The 21,132-nt window shown below is 40.5% G+C and overlaps 2 protein-coding genes and 1 long non-coding RNA gene across 3 annotated transcripts; 2 read left to right on the top strand and 1 right to left on the bottom strand.

The window, feature by feature from the left end:
- Positions 1-4,417: 4,417 nt before the first annotated feature.
- On the top strand, positions 4,418-6,965 carry LOC138196926 (zona pellucida-like domain-containing protein 1). Its single transcript, XM_069147315.1, has 9 exons — positions 4,418-4,517; positions 4,706-4,932; positions 5,115-5,305; positions 5,425-5,497; positions 5,582-5,679; positions 5,808-5,891; positions 5,971-6,142; positions 6,492-6,591; positions 6,756-6,965. The coding sequence occupies exons 1-9, from the start codon at positions 4,424-4,426 to the stop codon at positions 6,923-6,925; spliced, it is 1,209 nt and encodes a 402-aa protein (XP_069003416.1). The 5' UTR covers positions 4,418-4,423; the 3' UTR covers positions 6,926-6,965.
- A 477-nt stretch (positions 6,966-7,442) lies between these two features.
- Positions 7,443-20,327, bottom strand: LOC138196925 (apolipoprotein A-IV). The gene is made up of 5 exons (XM_069147314.1): positions 20,306-20,327; positions 9,091-9,176; positions 8,893-8,951; positions 8,725-8,818; positions 7,443-8,596 (listed from the first exon to the last, which is right to left on the bottom strand). The coding sequence occupies exons 3-5, from the start codon at positions 8,939-8,941 to the stop codon at positions 7,741-7,743; spliced, it is 999 nt and encodes a 332-aa protein (XP_069003415.1). The 5' UTR covers positions 8,942-8,951; positions 9,091-9,176; positions 20,306-20,327; the 3' UTR covers positions 7,443-7,740.
- On the top strand, positions 13,006-14,469 carry LOC138196924 (uncharacterized). The gene is made up of 3 exons (XR_011178165.1): positions 13,006-13,078; positions 13,870-13,990; positions 14,201-14,469. It is a non-coding gene; the product is annotated as an uncharacterized lncRNA (long non-coding RNA).
- Positions 20,328-21,132: the final 805 nt, after the last annotated feature.

The following is a 21,132-nucleotide window of genomic DNA, read 5'->3' as shown; positions in this document are numbered from 1 at the left end:
TAAGTCAGTCAATGAGTATCTATGGCTCATTCTTACTCCACCACACACACACACACACACACACACACACACACACACACACACACACACACACACACACACACACACACACACACACAGACTAAGTGCTGTCAGGGGAAAAACAGCTGAGAGGAGAATGCAAGTGAGAAAACAGAAACATGGTTGACTTCAAACACTTAAATGGTGCTTGTTAAAAGTACAACTCAGTTGTTCCTTTTCTTTGTCTGGCAAACAATACTGATTGGGATGTGATACAGCTTAAGTTTATGGACCATATATGTGAGGTGGCTGGTGTGCCCCACTACTTCATGAAATTCTCCAGTAAAGCCAGTGTTGTTGTTAAAAGGGAAACTACACCCTGACCAGGCTGTGAAAACACCAAGCAGAGAGGGCCACAGCAAGGACACACTGAGATATTGGCTGGGTGAAAGATAAAGAGGAAGAGGGTGAAAAAGAGAAATAGGGATTGCTCATGGGACAGGAAACCATGCAGAGGAGGATGAGGAAAGGCTTGTTTTCGGAACCACACTTCCTGTTAATTGCTTTGGTTTGGTTTCCAGTTATTTCGCCTTGATTTCCACAATATGAATGATTGATGTTGAGTCTCTCTGGCAGTCATGGAGTATGCAATCTAAATTAATCATGTTACAAAGCCTAATCCACCCAAATCATCTGATTGAATTTTTCCCTGAGAGACTGAGGGCTGGCATGTCAAATGGAGGCCAGCGGAGTTATGATCGAATGAAAGTATTGTTGTTGTTGTTGTTGTTGTTGTTGTTGTTGTTGTTTTTTTTCTTGCCTCAGAAAAGAATGTGATCTGCACTTTACTGCTGATGGTATCTGTGTTGATGACAGCCCTGTTCTGGTCAAATAAGATAAATGTGTGGAAATAACACTGTGGGTTAATTAAAGGTGTCTCTGTTATTCATTTAGTTTATAGTGGTAAATTATTCATTTAATAGTTATCAATCAATAGACCTGAAGCTTTCAGATGTCCACTTCACCCAGTTGGTAACTCAGCAGTGGAAAGGCTGGGGCAAATGTGAATTTCCTATTTACTGAAAAGTGATATACTTTTTGGTTTATTCCAGATTATTTATACTCCTTTTGTTTACTGGAATGGAAATTTATGTTTTTTTTTTCTGAGAGCAAAAACAAACAATGGGTGTCTCTGTGCTGTGGGGTGGAAGTTGTGTCTGCACTCTTTAGCACTGGTGAATCACAGGTCTATTATATCCAGAGAACAACAAGGCATTTGAGCTCTGTCTAATTCTGTCCAGCAGATGACACCAAACTACTCACGAAATGAGGCAGAGCAGCATCTTCCATTCACTTCTGTAATGAATCAAGTATTGTCCAACTACACCACTGGTGGAAAGTAATGAAGTACATATGTGAAGAGGGAAACATCGTCCCTTTAGTGCACTGCATTTTTTCTGACAGCTGTTTACCCTAATGATTTAACATTACAACACACATGATACGATTACAGCGCATTATTAAAGATTAAACCAGTGGTTGCCAATCCTTTTCTTTTGGGTTATCTTATTAAATATTAGCCATGACTTGTTTCCAATTGTTCTACCAAAGAGACATTTATATAACATAACATTTACATAACTGGTGAAAATGCAACATGCACATTTATGTATTTCTTTTAGCAATTTGACAGTGTTACATATACCTCTAATAATATATTAGTTGCAGGAGATGTTGTTATGCAGAAAACCTAAAGTACAGTTTGACAATAATTCTGCAGTTTTACTTCTATCTACTTCAATTTTGAAGACAGGACTTGTAATAGAATGTTTTACAATATTGTTTTTGGTAATAATTATTGTGCTCTGAGGATGTAACAGCATTATTTCTGCTACACAAGAAACCAAAGCTCACTTTTTGTTGAATAGACAGAAAAACATTTGGACCTCTCAATTACTTGTGTGAGTGATATACGATATTCACACCCAGAGGGGTCATTAGCTACACTGATGCTCTGCTTTACTGTACATGCCCACAGAGTACAGTACCAACTCCTCACAAGCTTCCCAGTGTATCCTCTTTCTTCCAAATCTAAATCTGTTATCTCCTCTGGGCCTTGTTTTCATTGTTTTCTAATGTCATTGTATATCGGTAACTATTGTTGGTCTTGGTGAAAGAAACCAGTAAAAATGTAGCCGGCACAAATCACTGCTGCAGCACGCTGTCATATTAATCATGGTAGTGTTTAACTTTGGCTTCCTGGTTAAAGATGATAGTTTCCCTCCAATTAATTTCTATCTTGTTCTTTTCTGTCCTATAAACATTGTATCGATGTATCCATCTCGTGCCGTGATATTTCTTTATATATGTATGTATGTTACGTTGTATTTTTACATCAATAAAATTTACAGTAACTTTTTTGTGCCAATTATTTATCTCCATAATTTCAGCCCTGATTTTATCTTTGTCGCAAAGCTAAAACTTACTTATTTACATTGTTTTTTCAATGATTTATTCAATTTAAAAGAAGGGGGAGAATTTCTCACCTCATGAAGGAACACTTTAGTTTATATATAAAAACTCTTGAAATCAGAGGGATGTGGTTATCATTGGGGTAATACAATACGCTCTTCTCAAAATATCATATCATATCATATCATATCATATCATATCATATCATATCATATCATATCATATCATATCATATCATATCATATCATATCATATCATATCATATCATATCATGTCATATCATATCATATCATATCATATCATATCATATCATATCATATCATATCATATCATATCATATCATATCATATCATATCATATCATATAAACTATGTGTCATTACAAATTTACATTATTATTTAATATATGGGCTATGGGTGGACTATACTGAACCATTGACATCCAGACATGTGAACTTCATGTCCAGACATCCTTACATAATCTAAAATCTGACTGTGCAGCCATGGGGATTATAGGAAAATGAAGCTGAGAATGTGATTAAAGTGGAGCAGAATGGCCAGTGATTTGTTTCCAAACAGGATGTCATGGGAGGTAAAATCATATGGGATCACTGAAGAGATTGTAAAAGAGTGACGCATCTGTGGATAGTGTGACAAATGTCTTCTCTTACCATGGGCACTTTTGTAAAAGCACTGATGCTCCTTTTCATTCCATACTATTGAGGAACAATGGGTCATCTCAGTTGAGCAGTGACAGTTGTGGCCCATAGCGAAATAGACGACCTGTAGACACAATAGAGGAGAAGTTTGTCATGCAAGGGAAATTAACAAGGGTTTCGCTTGGTTGGCTGAGCACTTTATAGCTTGTGGCAATTATGATCACCTTTCAAACATTCATGGTTTTTCATTCTCAAAACACAAATCCACTATTTAAGACATTACATATTTCTGTACAATGTTTTGTAAATCTTGGAAGTTGTACATTTTGGTTTTGATGGTTTTGGTTTTGAAATATAGATTACTTGATTATTGTTGATTCGTGCAGTATCTTATTCGTTAAAAGTGGATTTTTGCAATCATCTAGAATGCATGTATTCTGCATGTTTTCTGGTAACTGTTTTATCATTTGATTTTGAACTGCAGTGTGCAATACGGGTTTCCGGTAAAGCTGCCCAAATGAGGCAAAAAGTATTCTATGAGGAAGAAATATATTCATGCACAACTATAATGTTGATAGTTTCAAACTGCAGCTCTTAAGCTTCATCAAGTGTATTACCAGTAAGTATGCACTTTGCATGCAACTGCATCTGGTATTCTTTAATCGTAATTTTTGATGGAGGGAAATATGAAACAATACCTGTCTTTAACCTGAGGGATCTGTTTCGAATCCCACTGACACATTAATCTGCTGGGTGAAGATCTAACAGTAAACCCTGCCAGGAGCTGCTGCCATCTGAATGAGAAGTTACGGTATACACGGAGAAAGTGTGTGTGTGTGTGTGTGTGTGTGTGTGTGTGTGTGTGTGTGTGTGTGTGTGTGTGTCTATAGTTAGTCGGAGGGAGGGCTTAAGAGTCACATTTGGTTTTAGGTATCCTAAACACTATAAAAGCCATGTTGCTTGACTACTTGTGACAAACACCTGCTCAGGTGCCACCAAGGTAAGATACTCATCAGGTGGTTGCATATTAATTATTTAAAATGTACTATTATATTTTCAAATTAAAGCGTATATACGTATTATTAATTGGTGATATAAATTAAATAAAAGTTTTATTTTGCAAGACAAAACTAATCTTGCAACATATGTTGATTTTGCAGACTGCAGTCACATTAAATAGTGTTTTTTTCCAATTGATGGTTGTCTGAACAAACACTATTGTTGTATTGATGGTGCATTTGTTGTTTTGTCTCCTTCTAGGAGTAATCAAACCAACAGCCTCCTCCAGACAACATGAGTCTGTACCTTTGTCTCCCTCTGCTGGCTGCGCTGCTGCAGCCTGCTCTGTGTGTCTACAGCTGTTCGTCTCTGTATGAAAGGAACCCAGGTAGGTTTTCACTGTTTTCACTATAGACCAGCACAATGAGGAAAAATCTATTTGTTTTAAAAATGTGGTAGGCGTGCCGTGACGGCTTTATAATATCAACCGAATCACCAGAGCAGTTTAAAATTCTCACAATGTTAAAACATAAATCTGCACAATCATTTAATTCACACTAATTCTCTCTTTCTCAGACAACTCAGACCTGATGGTCGACTGTGGCACCAGCATGATTACCCTGGAGATCAACCTATGCACGGCTCAGTGGTCAGGCTTCAACACCACAGACCTGGCACTAAATGGAAACCACAACAATACAGTGTGTCAGGGCTCTGTGGACACCAGTGTGGACCCTCCAATCATCCGTTACCAGCTTCCTATTAACCACAGTCAGGACAATCCCTGTCGCCAGTCTCTGCAGGTCAGAAGGTGTCCGTCAAAAGATGCTGAATAATATCAAATTACTGCAAGAGATTAGAAAGAAAATGACAAATACATGGAAACTGGTGCTGCAGTTGGATGTTAGATGGACAACACTTTACGTATGTTTGGCAGCATAGAAGAAGCCCGTGTGATGATTGTGTCTATTGCTGTCTTGTTCAGATTGTGGACGAGGTCCCGGACCCCACAGGTCCCTTCAGCAACTTCTTAAATATCCAGTCAGTTATCATCACAGGATACATTGACACTCCCAGATCTGACCAGGGGATGATCAGCTATGCCACCGACCTCTATTACCACTTCTCCTGCCGCTACCCTCTGGAGTACCTGATCAACAACACACAGATCGTAGCGTGAGTAAATAGAAATACTTTTTTTGTGCAAAAAATGATATTTTATGATTATCATTTATACAGTAAGTCTGAAAGTTTGTTTTTGTCTCTCTTTTTCTATCTTCTCCATGATTATTAAGCTCTTCAGTCTCGGTGGCGACCAGCGATAATAATGGGACCTTCATTGATACACTAAAAATGAGTGTTTTTAATGTAAGTACACGTTGGCACTCAGCTCACTCAGACACACAACAAAGATTTGTTCTCTAGTTTTACTCTGATGTCTTACTTTTCCAGGACTCTGACTATGTCCATGGATTAATAGTACCCTCAACTGGGCTTGAGCTCCGGAGCAGGATCTATGTGGAGGTCAAGGCCATTAACCTCACAGGAAAGTAAGTGAATCCCATTAGGATGAGTGGATGCTCGTGGACAACTTGTTCATCATGAAACTGAAACTTAAATAAAAGTGATCACGATGTGTTCTTGTGGGAAACTCATTGATTCGTTGCCCTGTTTTCAGTTTCCATTTACTGCTCGATCACTGTTTTGGTACTCCCACTCCTTACAACATGTCACAGAGTGAGCAGCACAACTTCTTCACTGGGTAAAGAAACACACATCAGAGGACTAACTTCATACATTACTTTTTAAAATATACATTAAATAATCTTGCTCTCCTCCAGCTGTTCAAATGACCAAAGGACGGCTGTGACAAGCAATGGCCTTTCCAAAGTTGCCCAGTTTAACTTCGAGGCCTTCCGCTTCGTTCAACATCGCGACCAGGCGAAATCCAGCATCTATTTGCACTGCATACTGAGACTGTGTGAGCCGAGCAAATGTCAAGAGCTGCTGTCTGTAAGTTAATATGTTAAGAACGAATGACTCGGATCACAAGATATCAGAGGAAGTAATGGAAAGCAGATTTCCAAGGTACTTATTGGCAATATTTCAAGGGCAAAGATTTGAAGGAGACAGTTATACATTTCACTAATACTTTCAGCTTATTAGTTAGCTGACAGTAAGCGAAGACAGGAAAGGAGGGAAAACGGATGGGAAAAACTACAAACTTCCTTCATGGCACTTCTTCATCATTTTATTATAATGCAAAACAAATTAATCCCATATTATCTATGAAACTTAATATGTATATTAAAAATCAATAGTTTCTAATATATATGACTGAACCCAACTGAATGTTTTTCAGGCTTGTAATAACAGAAGAAAAAGATCTGTGACCCCTTTTGGAGAAGAAAGTGGTGAATCTGCAACCGTCACAGTTGGACCTCTTTTCACTGCTCGGGAAGGTTTGAAAAATTTATTTTTACTTGTTTGCTGGGATTTTCAAACACCATGATAAACTTTTTCATTGACCTTTTCTCTTATCTTCAGATTCAGCCATGCCCTTTGCAGCTGCCCACAGTGAGTATACTTTAATTACTTATAGATTCTGGCATACATCTTAACGTAGGGATTTTGACTGATCTCTCCTCGCATATCACAGGTGATGCCATGGCATCAGAGTGGGATGACGTTAACGTGACGGGCCTGGTGGTGGGGGTGGTGTTTGGATCAGCTGCTGCTGTCTTGCTGGTTGTTGGTGGCTGGTTTGTCTTGAAGAAGTTTTATTGGGCGGGATGATTATCTAACGTATTTCACTGACAGATCAACTGGAAACTGTCTTAACCTAAGGCAGGAAAGTTGATTGTCATATTCATATTGTCATACCTGATTGTAACTGCAGGTGTATTGTAAGAACGTAAAACCTGATAATGTTGTGTTTTTTCAGTAATAACCTAATGTTCTCGTGGGGTAACCATGGAAACCAACTAAATACCGTAGTACCTTATGTAACTTTTTATACTTTCTGATTTCTTTAATCATTTATTGGTTATGAAGGAACATCCAAACCTGAAATGTAAAAACTGAGTAAGCAATTTAAGAACTGGATATTTTTTATATTTTATGGAAGAATAAGTTCGCTTCGATGATACCTGTGAAGCTGCCTACTACATGTTTGTTCTACAATGTTATAGATGTCTTGTATATAACCTCATTTGCATTTTTAAAGCACTTCTAAGCAAATTCAAGTACATTGTATTCATAAATAAATAAAAGTGAAGTTTAAATTCAAGTTATTCTTGCACTCTGTAGTTGATCAGACATAACTGAAATAAAATAACAACCGGCAATTAGTACAGCATCATCAATAACTTTACTCTCAAATGCAACATCTTTTTATATGGTGTAGTAAATACATACCGACAGTGAATCACTCATTCACATACAGAATAAAACATTCACTGAATGAAATAATATGTCAATCAAATTCATACATTCAAGAATATTTACAGGCTATTTACTGTTCTGGTACATTGGCAAACAACAAACCAAATTCATGGTCAAGAATAGGGACAAATTAACAAATGATCGCGATTAAGTTTAGTTCGGGTTTGTTACTGCACTGAATGCAGAATGTCCTGGATCAGAGCAGAGAGTTTAACTGAGAAGTCCTCCTGCAAAGAGCCACCCTCCTGTACAGATGAGGTGGAAGCTGGAGACAGGCTGGACGCTCGGTGGACCTCCAGCTCCTCTTCCAGCCCCATGAACAGCCTCTCCATCCAGACCTGAAGTGCTTGGCTCTGCAGGGCTGCATTTTGGCAAAACCTCTCCACACTGCCTGTCACTTCGACCTTATGAGGCTGTGCAGTCTCTAGTAGAGCAGCAAGTTGTGCTCTGAGGGCCCCCACCTTGTTCTGTGCCTCCTCCCTTAATGAGCTCACTTCCTGTCCCAATCTGGAGCTCATTTCCTGCCAGACCTTTGACTTGGCTGCCTCTTCCTCAGCACTGATCTGTTTCAGATGTTCAATCACCCCACTGGATGTGGAATGGAAGTCACTGACGATGTTGGCCAGCTTAAAGCTGCTGTGCTCCAGGGTTTGGCTCATCCAGTGGAAGGCTTCCTGATAGAGAGCTGGATTGGCCTCTGCCTGAGCCTCAGCTGTCTCCAGGTCCTGCAGATAGAGACTCAGCTGGCTGCATAGATCTTGGGTGTTGCTGTTGAGAGAGGTCTGGAGCTGCTGGATGAGGGGAGTCAAGCGTTCCCTCATGCTGGCCATGGTGGAGCTGAGATTGACTGGAGATGGGGACAACCTCTGCCGCAGCTCGGCCAGCTCCTGGCGCAGACGGATACGCAGGCGCTCCGATTCCATGGTGAGTTTGCGCTGCATCTCCTCTGCCACAGGGCTCCTGTTGTCTTCATCTTGTTGGTTGTAAAGGCCACTTCTGTCTATGTAGCTCTTGTAAATCATTCTGTTCAAAGATAGAAAAAAGCACTCCATTATTAGGTGTTAAGCTATTTAATCCACTCTGGCTTCAAGTCCATTAATGTCCATTCATTGCAGATCTTAAATCTATACACCTTAGTTTAGTCAACTTACACCACATCTTTTCTGAGGTCCGTCTTGTCATGAGCCTGGTTGGTGTTTGAGTCAGCCCAGGTTGCCTCCCTGGTGTCACGGTGTATTGAGTATGCTGCAGACCAAAAATACATAAATGAATAAAAAGAAATACGATGCAAAAATAAATATTTGAGGAATCATGAATACCTATAGTTGTCAAGAATGAATGGGCGAAGATCACAACTTTTAGATGCATGTTTATCTTTCTGTGGAGAAACAGATGAGAGAAATACATAAGAAATCATTGAAATCTGAACATTTCCATACATTATCTATAACTCCTTTTCCACACATTCTTTGCACAGACTAAGAAGATAAGTATGTGAAAGATATGTTGGCCTTTACCTGACGATCAGGGCTCTGCAGAGCGACTTCTCATCTCATCTCACTTATAAAGGTCCTTGTTATCAGGATGGCGGCCCAAACTCTGCCTGTGTCAATAGTCAACACGTGGAGGGTCACCACACAACACAACATGCACATACACACAGAGCTGCAAACACACATCCACACACACTGGGTGAGGACACACTAAAACCGTTCATTGTAAAAACGTCACAGAATTATTGCAGCATTGATTCAAGAAAATTGTGTTACACTGATAACGATGTCCCACTTTAAGAGAGTCCGAGAGGGTGAAAGTACTTCCATAACTATTGCAATAAGATAACAATAAAAATACTGGCATTAGATATTTATACTGTTATGATAATGATACAATAGAACGACAGCAGCCGACAAAACGATGCCTTTGTACTCTTAGTCTGAATAAAGTAAAAAAAAAATAAAGTGAAAATGAGGTAGAAGTTTATTGGAGCGACCTCAAACAGTTCAACAAGTTCATGTTTGTATGTCCACAATCAGATTGGAAACTTGTTTGGTATTTTTTTATTTTTTATTGTGTAACACTTCCCGGTATTGAGTTTTGGATCAGCTCCCAATGTTTCGATTATCATGGCTTGCTTGAGAGGTGAATCAACAGTCTACACATCAGTGTCTGTGCTGCTTGTCAGCACAAAGAAGCTCAAAACAGGCCAAGTAAACACAGCTGATTATGCTAAATGCTGAGTTCTTTCTTTTTACAAAACAGGCAATGAAGGAAATCAACTTACAGGACAGCTTTAGGCACTTGTGCATGTACAATCGGAGATATTTTGCTTGTTACATTTTTCAATTAAAATATGTTCATATCTCCTGTATTTCATGTCCTGTCTATGATCCAATTATTCTGTTGTGTATTTGCAAATGAATTGTGGAGGTTTTTCCACTAGTGACAGAGACATGTGGGTGAAAGTTGAATCCTGTTCAGTTAGATAAGTTACAAGTCATCATTGGAGGATCATAGTTCATGGCTACTGTGATGAAATACCTACGTTATACCAGTTATCCAAAGTCCAACATTTATTTTTGATACAATAACAGAGTGAGTGAGAACTTTGGTTAATATACATAAAAACATCTCTGTAGACTGCCTTCTGCACTGATGAATCATCAGTTGAACAGTCGGCATACAATACCACAGTATGTGGTCACAAAAGGCCTTGTTACACAAAAAAGTGACATGACTGCACAAGCACACAATAATTTATAATTCTATAAGATATCACATTACACAGCACTTTTTGTAACTCTTTACACCTTATGTCATAACAAACGGGGGCTGTGCCTGTTTAATTTAATATGGAGCAAAGAGGAGCAGGGGTTACAGTACACAGGCCTACAGATATCAGCATCAGATGAGCTCGAGGTTTCCGTAAAACAAGGCAAAGCTTTAATGGTGTCAAACATGTTTGTCCCAGATGCTAGCTAAATAAATACTAAACATACAAAAGTTAATAATTTTTGTGAGCTCATACACATAAACAACATACGAATCATTCGATGCGAATGAACTGCCAGTTGTGAGCTGCACAGACCTTGACCTCAGTCTTTTTTCACATTCTACAAGACTGCAAGTCACTATCAATAAGTGAACACAAACGAACAACAATAAACTTCAATATGTTTGTCAAAGTGGTTGATTTACAGCTGAAGCAGCATGTGACGCATGCAGTGCTCAGTAGACTCCTCTAAAGCAAAGCTGTGTTGATGTACATAGAGAGTCAAATCATTAATCAGTATCACGGGAGGATTGAGAAGAACAAATGCAGAAATGTGATCCGGTAGCACCAGGCAGCCGTACTCCACCAGCAACCAGTTACTCCACTGTCACTGTCACCTTACCTTACCGGCCTCATAAATCATTCAGCACGCCGCTGAAAGTTATGCAGACTAACTATCCCACTACTTTCTTTGCAGCTCTGTCCACCAACGGACAGCTCAGGTCATGTGTGCAGAGCAGCAGACAGGAGAGTTTTATCAAAGGAGTGAGCGTACAGAATCTGCGTAACTACTTTCATTCTGGCCAAAACAAGGATCATGGATGAAGTGCTGCAAATTTGTGCTTGAATCTAGGTTAGAGGTGGGTTTCTTGTTCACCTGCCCTTTACTTTAGTAGGTTTACATATTAAGAATGTTACAAACATGCAGATGCATGTGGTCTGGGTGTCTGTTTACCTCTGTGGTACTAACTCTGGCCCATGGAAACAACTTTGGTCAACATCACCAGGAGAGACCACTCTGCCAGCCAGGTAGGCTGCACACTATGTTTAAAAATGTTTTGTTCTTGTAACATGACAACAACAACAACAACAACCAAGAAAATGGGAAAAAAAAATCCAAACCAAATGCTGTTGCATGTCAGGACATACAGTAGTATTTCTATTAGGTTTCTACTGCCCGCCGGGGAGCCTCACTCCGGTCCCATGTCCTAAAGGAACCTATGGGCCAACTGCTGGGGCTGTGTCCATTGATGGCTGTCTGCAGTGTCCTCTTCACCACTATTGCCCTAGACCTGGCTTGTATGCCTCCCTGCCTTGTGGTCCTGTGGCTCAGCAGTCTCTGCCTGGCCAGGACACCTGCACCTGCCCAGGAGCGGGACAGAGTTTTCAGGTGTTGTGCACGTGTTTGTTGTTCAAGTGCATTTCACATGATAGAGGGATTGTGGGTTAAGAATATCACTGTGTTCCCCCTGGTGTGTTTATCTGACCTTGCAATCCTTGTTTTCACACCAACATCTCAGGATGTCACCCACTTCCCCCATTGTCCTGTGAGTCAATCCAGGGAAGAACTCAAAAATCTCAAGTCTATGATTTTTTTGTTGTTGTCATTATAAAGTCCTGGGAAACAGTGTGCACACTAACATAGTTATGAGATTAGCGTCCTTGCTGTCTCTGAGAAACCTTAGACTAAACAATCTGTAGCTGCAAGCTGAAAGAGCTCAGGATCAAGTTCCCTCACAGCAGGGTTGAGTTTCCCGGCCTGCTGCAAAGTGCACAGGTGTTGAGGTCTCCACTCATCAGCTCAGACTAAAGGGAATGAGATTTTTTTCTGACTGTTGCGTGAGAGTTTGTGTGAGAAGTAATGTGGAATAAATAATGGAGGGAGGAATTAGGAAAGAAGCAGGTCGTAAAGCTCAATGTTTACTGTGTCTGGGTTTCTCAATGAATAAATGACCAATTTGTCATTTTAAGCAACAAACCAGGCCATAAGATGAACTGTACCCCGCTGTCTTCTCCACAGATAAGTGACGGGCGATGCCACTGTACCATCGGCTATCAACCCACCAGCAACGGAGATGTGTGCGTACAACAGCTGTACAATGTCTGCAGAGACGGAAAAACTCGCACACAGTATGGAGACTGTCTGGACAAATATCAGTGGTCTGTTCACTGTAGAAAGCAGGTTAGGGCTTGCGCATTTCTATCACACTCAGATGTACACAGAAGTAGAGCAAAGGTAACTGGTTGATCTTTCACAAAATGGCATTTGACAGCAACACAAGTTGGGTCCTAAACTGTGGTTTGTTTCGAGAGCACACTGACTAAACACACTACTATCACAGACAAGGCTAATAAGTACAACCTGGATGTCTTTGCCCTTTCCTCTATGAACCTGACAATACTTTATCTGGCACAGGCTTATATTAAGTCCATTTAATATTTAACTGCTCTCTGTGACTTGTTTGGTTTGCAAAGCTTTCACTGTTCTCACTGTTTAGAAGGAAAAAAAAAAAGCCTATAGCGGACACTTTGCATTGGTGACTTTCCTGCAGGTGTGTCAAACTGCAGAGGACTATCGTGGCTATGATGGGGTGCTGGGACTGTGTGTTTGTCGAGAGCCTCCTGGCAGAGCTGCATGTGGAGGCCTATGCAGGAGCAGGCCGGCTACTGAACTGAAGCTCCAGTGTCAATCCAGTGGAGAAATGGAACTGGTGTGGAGCTATGACAGTCAGGTGAACAAAGACATTTACAGATTTACACACCATTACATTACATTTTTAACTGCAGCTGACTTCGGTGAGCTGATGGTCGGTGAGAGCTGCCGGTGGCTGCAGGGGAGGAGGCTAAAAACAGTGGCGTCCAGTCGGACACCTTGGGTGCATTCGACTTTATGCGGCGATGTGCAGCACTGACTTAAAGTGATACATGCTGGATTTGCAACATTGCATGATGATTAGAGCTTCAGCCGGCACAGCAAAATGTCACGATGTCACATAATATTAGAACCTCGTAGAGCAGTTGCTCTCCTCCGGCTGCTCTCATCCAGCTATCTGATTGGTCTATTCTACCCTGCCATCTGATTTGTCTATTCTATTCTGCTGTCTGATTGGTCTATTCTGACCTGCTTTCCCATTGGTCTATTCAATCCTGTTCTCCCATTAGTCTATTCTATTCTGCTATCTGACTGGTCTATTCCGACCTGCTTTGTGATTGGTCTATTTCTACCCTGCTATCTGATTGGTCTATTAACTATACTGTTATGGGTGGAGAAAATCAAAAATCCTCTGAATCCAACAGGCGTTTTCCCAAATCGTGATACCTATATCCATATAGTATTTCCACTTAAACTGTCATAGAACAAACATAATGAATAGTTTGTGCTACAATAGCTGATCATACAATGCATACTGTACATCCACACAATGTTGTCTTTACTTCCCCAACAGTGAAAGCTTAAGAAAAGTGTCTTGTGTGTTGCATTGACCTATTAATGGCCAAACCTGTTCATTGTGTGTGTGTGAAGGTGTCGAGCGTCTCTGGCAGCGTAGTGGAGACGGTGTTTAAACAGTGGGACTCCCAGGGGAATCTGCAGTGCAACAGCCATCTCAACTCATCACATCCTGTCTACATTGTTCAGACAACAGGTGGAGACACACACACACACACACACACACACACACACACACACACACACACACACACACACACACACACACACACACACACACACACACACACACACACACACAAACAATGACTTTTCTATCCCGCACACTTGATTTCTTTGTGGCTTCCTGTCTCTCACATGTCTTCCTTTCACTCCATCTGGCTCTCGCCTCACTGTGTGATTCCAGAGGCAGGCTTCCTTGGCCTCCTCAGTGGCCTCCCAAAGGAACTTCAGCCACTGTTTCCTGACATCACACAGCTGGACTTAGAAAACTCAGCTGGTTTGTCACAACAAAAAATGCATGAAAACACATAATAATGAATGCAATATCAAATTTGCCTGGACACTAACAAGTAATTACAGTAATAATGTTGGTCCCATGCTGAACATTTTCAGAGGAAGATTATGTTATGTTGCGGGAAGTCACCAATGTGGAAGATATCAGTCATGGAGCAAGAGAAATGGATTCCAGAGAGAGGAGAGGAGATATTAAGGAAGAAGGGAGAGAGGCGAGTCTGACTGGAGTTCTGAACCCAACAACTTGTCTCCATCTGGGTGATGTTATGCTGTTCACCGTCGACACGCGTCACTATCCTCAGTATGATGTGTAAGTCGGATGTTTGTTATAAAAGGTTTTCATTGTGATTTTTTCTGCAGTTCATTTATGTTTCAATCGTTTCTTTATGTCATTCAGTAACAACCTGTACAACACAAACAGTGACTTTGACTGGGGTGCGTTCAGACAACTAAAAGAAGAGCTAACACTGTCCTGGACTCCTCCCACCTTCTTTTCGGTGGTCTTTAGCCAGCCGGGCGTCTACGTTTTTACACTGAGCAGCTATCAGCACAAACACTTGGTAACTCAAATTTAAAATAATACAAGCATTTAAGGTACCCTGTGTTGTTATAATTTTGAACAACGGTTTCTTTTAATTTTTTTTACAACATTGTTAATCAATTACATCGAATGCTTTTTTAATCTTGCAAAACTTGTTTTGACCCCGACATTGTTTATGTCAGCCTCTTCTAAATATTTACTTTCGCCATTTGACCTTTTTCAGATCTTTGTATTTGTTAGCGTCACATGTCCTTTGAGACAGTTTCATGCATTTGCTAGAGGGACCAGCTAATCGCTATAAAGCTCCTATAGCTCCACAGGGTTCAAACATTTCACAGGGCACCTTTAAGACAGCTTGGTTTGCTCCTGGACATCACAAGACATAAACATGACGTGATTTTTTTTTAAACTTATGTCAAACCAAACAAATTTCTTAATTTAGTTTTAAGTAAAGTTAATTCTTACATAAATGTACATTTACAAACTAGAAAGATATGGATAAATTCCCTCACTTTCGTTTGCTCTCTAATTTTACTGTGATGCCTGCACACTGGTCACTGACCACTAACTATTGATTTTGTCCTTACTCAGTATATACGAGTGATGCCTGCAGGTGGCCAGTGTTATGAGCCAGGCCCCTTCTTCCCTACGATCCCTCGTCATGTGACCAGGATGGGAATCAGTAGAAGACGCAACCTGTTACTCCGGCCAGATTGGCTAGTGACCGGGGGAATGCTGTTTGGCGCTGTGGTCATCCTCTGTTTATGCGTTACTCTGCTGGTTAGCGTGCATACACAAACACACGCTGCCACTAGATGTTAAGGTTTTCAAAGCGTCATTCACATTCATTAATGATACATTCGACATGTAGATCCTGTTCCGTGAATACGGCTGGCCGGAGAAGGAGCCAATCAAAGCACGGTATCGCTTGTTGCAGTTGGCCTACCACATGGATGACTACTCATCAAAAGGTTCAAGGGTGATCTCAATTAGGAAGACTCACCGAAACCAACAAGCCAGAATGACACGAGACTCCATTCAACCAGGTGGAATATTGGAGCCACAGATATTACACACAAACGCATGGCCACTCAGCTCATTCAGAGCATGAAGGCCAACACGTTGCATAACTTACACTCAAACATGATCTGCATGCCGTCAACCAATGAACCTGCAGTGTGCACACATAACACACATGAATTGACAATGACACTTTGACGACCCTTGTGGCTTCTTATGTAACACTGACAGTGACCCCTTGGGTCGTGCTTCCACCCAACCAACTACTGTTGAAAAGGCTGTTGTCTTACACGGATTATCATGTGCAGTGAAAATGGAAACAACTGAAAATGTCAGAGGACTTGGGAAATCACATCAGATGACAATATCTTAAGAATGTGCATTTTACTGTTTAAAATGTCACACTAAAAAGTTCTTAGCCGAGCCTGATAGTTGTTTATGTTTTGACTGCATAGTAGTGTTAAAACGTTCCTCTCCTGTCAGCCATTAAAAAGCTTTTGGTCCATGATGCTTGCTACATGCATGCAATTATTCATCAAAGCTACTGATGTGCCTACATTATCCAAAGCACGCACCAAAACTTAACATTAGAAGTTTTGAGCTTCTCCAAAACAAGCATATAGTTGGATGAAGTTCATCGATCCTTCTCAGGCAGCACATTATGTGAGCTTTTCAAAGTTCTTCTTAAGATAGAACTTATGGATTTTAAATGTTTTATATTCTTGTCATCACACTCTTTCTGTCTCACTGTGTTTCGCTCACTTGATTGCAGTCTGTGCAGACACCTTGGAGGATTTCTGGGATTATGAACACCAGGTGGATCTGGAGGCTTTCAGCAGCAACACCTTCTACACCCTCCTACTCAAACAGAGCCTGTCTGTCACGACACATCTGGGACAGCTCACCACTGAGGTCCGCACCTGTTAGTTTAGATGCAAATTAAACATAAAGCATGTGAAAGGACTGACGCACACCCTCTTGTCTCCTTCACATTCACTTTGATACATGTTATTTTCTTGTAAAGAAAACCTTTCGAGAAAAGTATGAAATTAAATTGAATTAAATTAAAAGCTGTATATTACACATGCCCACATTATTGTTTTATGAATAGTTCATGAATAATTTAATGAAGTACGAGGCTTCCATGATTGCATATTGCAGCTTCATGGTTACTTTGCAGTCCCTTATTTCCCTCAATCCCTGGTACAATGCAATGGCTCTTTCTTTTCTTCTTATCTTTCATCTGACTCTTCTTCATAGACAGTTGCTAATTAAAATCTAAGTCTATTGAAAGAAGTTGGGTGTCGCACTGGAATGCCTCTGTTTTTTGTCACAACCTTCTCTGTCCTGTGTCCTTCTTATTTGTACCATGAAAATGCTTTCTGCAGTATAGAAGACACAGATTGTTGTTACAGCCCTCAGGTAAACTGAGGTGATAAAGAGGTAAAAGGAGATGGCACACCTGTGTCATTCCACAAACATGCATGTTTTACCATTGTTGGTTGGTTTTAGGGTGGAGTTAGACGTTTCATCTGTTTACTGCAATCTTATTATGTTTTTGCATTCCTCATTTTGCTTTCAATATGTGTGTCTGTGTGTATCCAGGTAAAAGAGCTATACCAGGGAGTGCTGGGGAAACTGCACTCTCTCCACCCACGCCTGATCACTGAGGAGAGAGTGGGGGAGGGTTATGACAGGTTGAGGAGGGAGATGGAGAGAGAGGTGCTGCGACGAAAGTCTTTGGCCTCACAGCTGAGGACTCTACTCGACAGTCAGTTGCAGGTTTACAATATTATTACATCTGTACTTCTTCCATTGTATCCATGTAAAGAAATTACTTCTGTAAACTTTATAAATCTCACTTAAAACAGAAGCTGTATTTTTGTACTCTATAGACAAAAACAACTATCATTTGATTGTTTATTATGTGCAGTTTTATTCTGTTGTGTGATTAATTAAAGTTAATTTAGAAAATGTCTATTTAATTCTATTTACATAAAATTACTTAGAATATTTAAATCGGAAACAACAACAAAAATACTATAACTTTGAGTGGCCAAATAAATAAAATAAATACCCTTTAATCACACAATTGGATCAGTTATGCCTGATTTCCTCCAGGTTCTGAGGCAAGAGCAGCAGGCCCAGCAGAGGGTCCACAGTGTGTTCACATCTCATCTCAGAGAGTGCACCAGACTACTGCCCAAGGTTTATAGCGACAACCAACCTTCATCTGAGCTGCACCAGCAAACGTAAAGCTTAATTTTTTCATGTGATAATGCAGAACTTAGTAGTAGTAGACTGTTGTTTATCCTCTGCTTAGAGTCAGAGGCAACATGTAAACCAATGTTCTCCCATGTTCAGTCTGATCCAGAGGCTCACATCCCTGGTAGAAGAGATGGGAGAGCTGGTGTCAGCAGAGTGCCAGCGCCAGGGGGCCTGGGGGCTGTTGGGTGAGGGTACTGGGGCTAGGCTGCTTTGCCCTGACACTGGGACTGTCCTGACCAAAGAGGACATCTTTGGTGAGTTGAACACCTCTGCATTAGATTAAACTTTGCCCCTGAATTGTAAAGAAACACCCCTATCTACTGCTCAAGATGTGTACTGCAAGGCAGCCTGGGTAAAGAGAAAATAACACTAAAGGTGTGTTTAAAAAAAACAGCAATTTAAATTGTTAAAAATACATTCAGTGTATACTGAATTAAATACATGTGTTTTGCATTGTAATTAATGTTCCATTTAAAAAAAAGAAAAAGAAAAGAAAAACTGTCCACCTTGCACGTGACATCATCATTATCATTGACAGTGAGATGATTGCTCACAATAATCTCCTCTTGCCTAAATACAGGTCCTGATGGGTCCCTGCGTGCCTCTCGGGCAGCTCACTGTGATTCAGTCACAGGCCTCATAAGGCCAAATGCTCACAGCCACATGTTGCTGAGCAGCGGTCACACCATGGCAGTGCCACCTGATTTTGTCCTTCACCCACAGACTGGCAGAGTCATGCCCATTGCTGGCAGCGTGGCCTATGATCCTGCCAGCTCTACATTAGTGTTCACTGCTGACCCCTGCACAGGTAACACGCCGGGTGTTTGCTTATATGAATGATGCCAGTCCGAAATTAATTACAGATTACAAAGTAAGACAGAGAAAAAAGTTATTTTATCATTAAAGAAAATAAAACCATCCCTTAAACTGTTAATGATGGAATACAAAATCTGCAACTGATAATGTATTTTGCATTCAAGTAGCCAAATACACATGATAATAATAGTAATTATGGTTAGTATGATATAAAATGTATATCACTATAACTGTTTACATTTTTTTCTCAGTCACAACAAATGTTATGATATGTATTTATTCTACACATGACATTTCCATTCTTCTGCTGTCTTATGTGTTTACTTCAAGTAATTATAGTATGACCAGTTTGAGACCTCAGGACTGAAACAGATTAATAACGTCTGATTAAATGCCACTTGTTGTTGTTAACTATTCACAGTATAATTCTATGGGATTTTAGCTACTTATTTCTTATATTATGGCCCCCTGCAGGAGACAGTAATAGAGTAATAGAGATAGTAATACAACTTACATTATATATTAAAAACGTTAAAGCAATGGATTGGTCAAAGACAGCGAACCTTCGACGTTAGCAAATGAGCTATCTTTTACATATTAGAGAATAAGGAATGTAAGAGGAAATTAATTACATTATCTACAGATCTTGTATGGATCATCTAATATAAGTTAATCATGTGGTATTTCCTGGTGGAAAACTTGATGAACCTGAGATGAATATAATAATTTATTGCCAATTCTTTGTGGTTTATTGGAAGACATTCTAGTAAAAGTATGAAATATCAGAGTGAAAGGTCACAAAGAGGGCAAGCCAGTATGTAAACTGAAAAACTGTCATAACGTTAGTTAACTGATGACAGTGTAAAAGTAATATAGCTCATAAAATACATTATTTCATTGATAAGATTGAGGACATACAATGTCTCTCCTTTAAAAAGTTATTGGTGTCATTATTTGTTCCAGACAACAGGAAGTGGGACAGTCCCCTCCTTCCTTTCATTCCATATCCAACTTCCTGCCACTCAGACCAGCCTCTGCCCAGTACTGGGCTCCGAGGCCTCAGACCGGGCCAGAGACTGCAGCTGGGCATTGCCATGGCAGACCCAGACATGGGGGTCCCAGTGCCCATTCTGGCAGTAACCATCCACCCTCAGACTGGACTAGTCTACCCGCTGGGGAGGGTGCATGTCTGCCCCCTCACCCGCTTGCCACAGCCCATACAGATTGGTTATCCCATGCTGGACTCCAGGACGGGTAACGTTGTGCTCACTGTTGGAGTCAGCTTAGATCCAGTAACAGGTTAGAGCTGCTGGTGAGTGCCCAGTATAACCTGTGTCAGGTTTACGATACCTTCAGAGAGTTAACCTTGATCTTTATGTCTGTGTAGGAGATGTGCTGCCAGTGGGTGGAGTTCTGCTGGCTGAGTCCTTCATTGAACCTCTGAGTGGGCGGATGGTGAGGGTAGGAGGGGCCAGCATACGGGCTGGACAACTGGTGCCTACAACAGGAGGATACCAGACTTTACTAGACAGCAAGGTGCTTGATCAGATTACTTACTTTTGACAGCATTTAGAAAATTAGACAGATGTCAAAAGACGATACATTTAAGAATGTGATGCATTTCTTTTACTTAGGTCCATTTAGGTTCTGGAGCTTTTGACTAAATCATATACACTCTTTCATCAGAATATGAAGTTATTGTCATGTAGATCAAATGTAGGTCACATTTCCTTATTTTAGTGCATTTCTGGTCTATGTTTATGTGAAAATTGTGATTAAAGTTTATTCCTGACTTTGAAAACAGCTACTGACTAAATAATCTAACCACAGCGTCTGTTATAGGGACCTTTTTCTCAAGGTATGATACACATCCTGTATGTGAAATATGACAATACAGATGTGAGATTATGACACTGATAATAACACATTAATTCAGCCAATGTTTAATTGAAAAATATGAACATTTTTCACAACCAGGTTCTGGCAGCGATGTTCAAAGTATTGGGTCTCCTGAAGCCACTTACCGGGGAGTGGGGATCCGATCCAACTTTGCAACATTTGCAGCCCCATCCAGGCAGTGAGAGAGGGAGCGGTCGACAAGATCATCTTCTTGCCGTGGCCAAAGAGCTCCAGCAGGCCTGGGGAAGGAGCCTTCACTGCCAGCTGCAGATGCAGAC

Source organism: Embiotoca jacksoni, unplaced genomic scaffold, assembly GCF_022577435.1.
Source record: "Embiotoca jacksoni isolate LCO1_2020_lvr unplaced genomic scaffold, fEmbJac1.0.p SCAF_14, whole genome shotgun sequence".
NCBI lineage: Eukaryota > Metazoa > Chordata > Actinopteri > Embiotocidae > Embiotoca > Embiotoca jacksoni.
Note: the sequence above shows the minus strand (reverse complement) of the source record. Positions and strands in the feature narration are given on the sequence as shown.